Source organism: Bison bison, unplaced genomic scaffold, assembly GCF_000754665.1.
Source record: "Bison bison bison isolate TAMUID 2011002044 unplaced genomic scaffold, Bison_UMD1.0 scf7180017864508, whole genome shotgun sequence".
In the NCBI taxonomy this organism is placed as follows: Eukaryota; Metazoa; Chordata; class Mammalia; order Artiodactyla; family Bovidae; genus Bison; species Bison bison.
Genome location: NW_011495064.1, coordinates 3,004,231 through 3,007,753, shown reverse-complemented (window position 1 = coordinate 3,007,753; position 3,523 = coordinate 3,004,231). Strand labels below are relative to the sequence as shown.

Sequence of the window (3,523 nt, the reverse complement as noted above, 5' to 3'; positions counted from 1 at the left end):
CCGCGCGGGACCCACCGCCGTGTGCTTCCTGCCAGGTGAGCGCCGGCCTGCCGGCCCACATCCCCCGCTCGCGTCCCCTGCCCGCGGACGTCGGGTGTCCGACCCCAGGCAGGCCTTTCCGGCTAACCGTGTCTTGGTCCTCCCTGCAGGAGGCTTCGATCGCTTTCAAGCCTGCTGCCCCGATCTGTGCTCTGAGTCCCCGGTCCCCGCGATGACGCCTGACAACAACGACAACAGCCGATCGGACTCCAGGGCTCCCTCTTATGACCAGGTGAGTTGAGATAAGGGCTCGTGGTCAGTGTCCCGCCCACCCCACGGTGCAGGGTAGTCTGCCATTTCTGGACGCAGGAGTGTGCCCATGTCCACAGTCACCTTGTCACCATGTCCACACACAGTCACCAGTGTGTGTATGTCTTTGGCCTCAAATGTCCACGTCCACAGTCCCATAGGGTATGTGTGTGTGTGTGTGTGTATGTGTGTGTGTATGTCTTTGGTCTCAAATGTCCATGTCCACAGTCCGTCCCGTAGGGGCTGTGTCTGTGTGTGTCTGCTCTCAAATGGTACCACAGCTGTGGTGTGCCTGGCGGGGATTGCTGGTGTGCACCACTGTGAGTCTGTGTATGTCCTGTGAGCAGTGTAACTGGGGGTTTGGGGGGAAGAGTGTATCTGTGGGTGTGTATCTCTGTGTTCTGAGTCTGATCCCTGACCAGTGATCCCTAGCTAAGAGCTCCTCTGGCCCAGGCCAGTCTGCCCTGTCTCTGTCCACCCGGAAGGCTTGAAGCCCTGTGGGTCAGGGCTGAGACCTCACCAGCATCCCTCTTTCCTGCCCAGGGCGGCCCCGTGGAGATCTTGCCCTACCTATACCTGGGTAGCTGCAGCCACTCGTCAGACCTGCAGGGGCTGCGGGCTTGCGGCATCACCGCCGTGCTCAACGTCTCGGCCAGCTGCCCCAACCACTTTGAGGGCCTCCTGCGCTACAAGAGCATCCCTGTGGAGGACAATCAGATGGTGGAGATCAGTGCCTGGTTCCCAGAGGCCATTGGCTTCATTGGTAAGAGGCGGGCCACAGCCCTGGGGCCTGTCGGGGCTTCAGGGGAGGAGGCAGGGCACCTGTCTCCTTCTCTGCCCACCTTTCCGTCATCGTCTGACCTCGCTTCTCCCCTCTCCCCATTTCCCTTGTAGACTCAGTGAAGAACAGTGGGGGTCGCGTGCTGGTGCACTGCCAGGCGGGCATCTCGCGCTCCGCCACCATCTGCCTGGCGTACCTGATACAGAGTCGCCGCGTGCGGCTGGATGAGGCCTTTGACTTTGTGAAGCAACGCCGGGGAGTCATTTCCCCCAACTTCAGTTTCATGGGGCAGCTGCTGCAGTTTGAGACTCAGGTGCTCTGTCACTGAGGCCGGGCCCCACCATGCTGACTCCACTGGGGTGGAGGTGCGCAAAGCTGTCTGATTCCTGGGGACAGCTGGGGCCCCAGTTCCCCACTGTGCCTTCCATCTCAGGGACAGCTGCCCCTTTGGAGTTTGAGAAGCCTCCAGGTGGGGGCGCTGGAAACACAGGGATGCTGGACTTTCTCACCTGGTGCTCGTCTGCTAGAGGGTTGAGGGCCAGCCCTCATCCTCATCCTGGAAGGAGATTGGAAGGCGTGTCTGCCTCCCTCCTCCCCTGTCCTCTGGCAGAAACTAACTGGACTCTACACCCTCGACTCCCACTGGTCCCACCACCCCGTTGGAGCTCTTGGCAGCCTGAGGGCTTTAAGGAACAAGCTGTGACAACCAGGGCCCCTTTCTAGGGGGTGGCCCACCCCGGGGCCTGGAGCCTGAACCCTGTGCCGGGGCTCAGGGAAGTGACGCCGATGCTGTGTCTGAACTTCTTGCTTGCGTGTGTGCGCAGGAGCGTTTCACGCCTGTGTTGGCGCTGGAAAGTTATTTGTGTTCAACTGACATTTAACACTCCCTCCTCCACTTCCTCCCAGCCCTGTGGGCAGCGGGGAGGTTGGGGGGGTTTGGAAACTTAGCACTTTATATTTATACGGAACATTGAGGATGTGTCAATAAAATATTGTTTTGTTTAAGAAACAACTTAAGCGTCTGGTCTCAAGTCAACGCCTGGGGAAGTGTTCAAAGCTGTTTATTAGGCAGACCTCACCTTCCGTTGTGTGGCTGAGTCTGGGAAATGGAAGGAGGAAGGTGCAGGGGTGACCTCACCTCCCAGCCTGGTCCTCCCCCTGTTGGTGCTCTTTTCCAGGCAGAGCCGAAAGCGGGGATTTCTGGAAGGCTGGCTCCAGCCTTATTCCAGTTATCAGCGTTGATCTTGGGAGAAGACTGTGTACTATTGAGAGCTGGACCCAGCCTTGCCCTGGTCACACTTCCTCCCTGAAGCGTGTGTGTGTGTGCGTGTGTGTGGCGAGTCGCCTCAGTTGTGTCCAGCCCCGTGGACTGCAGCCAGGCAGGCGCCTCCGTCCGTGGGATTCTCCAGGCAAGAATACTGGAGTGGGTGGCCGTGCCCTCCTCCAGGGGATCTTCCTGGCCCAGGGATGGAACCACGCCTCTTGTGTCTCCTGCATTGGGAGGTGGTTCCTTTTACTACTAGTGCCACCTGGGGAGCCCTGGTTGTGACATGCGAGATCTTAAGTTGCAGCATGTGAACTCACAGTTGTGGCATGATGGAACCCGGGCCCCCTGCATTGGGATCGTGGAGTCTTAGCCTCTGGGCCACCAGGGAAGCCCCTCAGCTCTTATTCCACATCCTTGGGCTGGGTCTCCCGGCCTCAGAATGCCTGTAGTGACCGGGGCTCATTCCTGTCCCCAGAAAGCATGTGGCCTGATGTCTGGGGGGAGGACAGGTGGCCTGGGGTGGGCTTCGCTGCTCTTCACACCGGCCAGCTAGCATGTCTTCACTGAGCATGAGTTATGTGCCCAGAGTGGACTGCATGTCTGGGGAGACATGCGACCTGGGCCCAGCCAGCAGCAGAGGGTGCTGGAAAGGGGGTGCCGTGATTTTCCAAAGAGCAGGGGTACTGAGTCCCTGGGGGACAGCTCAGTGAGCAGCCGTCCTGAGTCAGCCTCCACGCTGATCCTCCTAGGTCTCAGAGTGTCATCTGGCTAACTCTATTTTGTCCTTCCAAACTCGGCATAGGGCCACCTCTGCAGTATGCTGGGTCTTACTGCGGGCGTTCTGACTGTCCGGCAGGATACACCCGAGGAGGGCAGTGTAGTTTGACAGTTAAGGGCCCGATGTGGCTTACCTCTCTGGAGTTTAGTTTCCTGGTCTGTAAAATGGGGTTTTGTCATTGGCCCCCGCCGAGTAGGGTGGTACTGAGAATTAGTGAGTCAATTCAAGTAAAGGCTTAGCTCAGCACCTGTACACAGTAGGTGCTCAGGAAATGTTAGCTTCTGAAGACCCGGGAAGGGAAGGTGTTCAGGTGTGTAGTTGTGCGCCTCAGCCAGCCTGGATGCTCGGGAGGGCAGGGCCTGTGGTCTGCTCAGCCCTGTGCTCAGACGGAAGGAACACTGCCCCATCG

The 3,523-nt window shown here is 58.8% G+C and overlaps 1 protein-coding gene across 1 annotated transcript; it reads left to right on the top strand.

Moving 5' to 3' along the window:
• Positions 1 to 4: 4 nt before the first annotated feature.
• On the top strand, positions 5 to 2,162 carry DUSP2 (dual specificity phosphatase 2; the record flags this gene model as incomplete). Its single annotated transcript, XM_010829851.1, has 4 exons — positions 5 to 35; positions 150 to 271; positions 832 to 1,051; positions 1,183 to 2,162. Coding segments are annotated over 4 exons (588 nt in total), but the record flags the coding sequence as incomplete, so codon positions are not given.
• Positions 2,163 to 3,523: the final 1,361 nt, after the last annotated feature.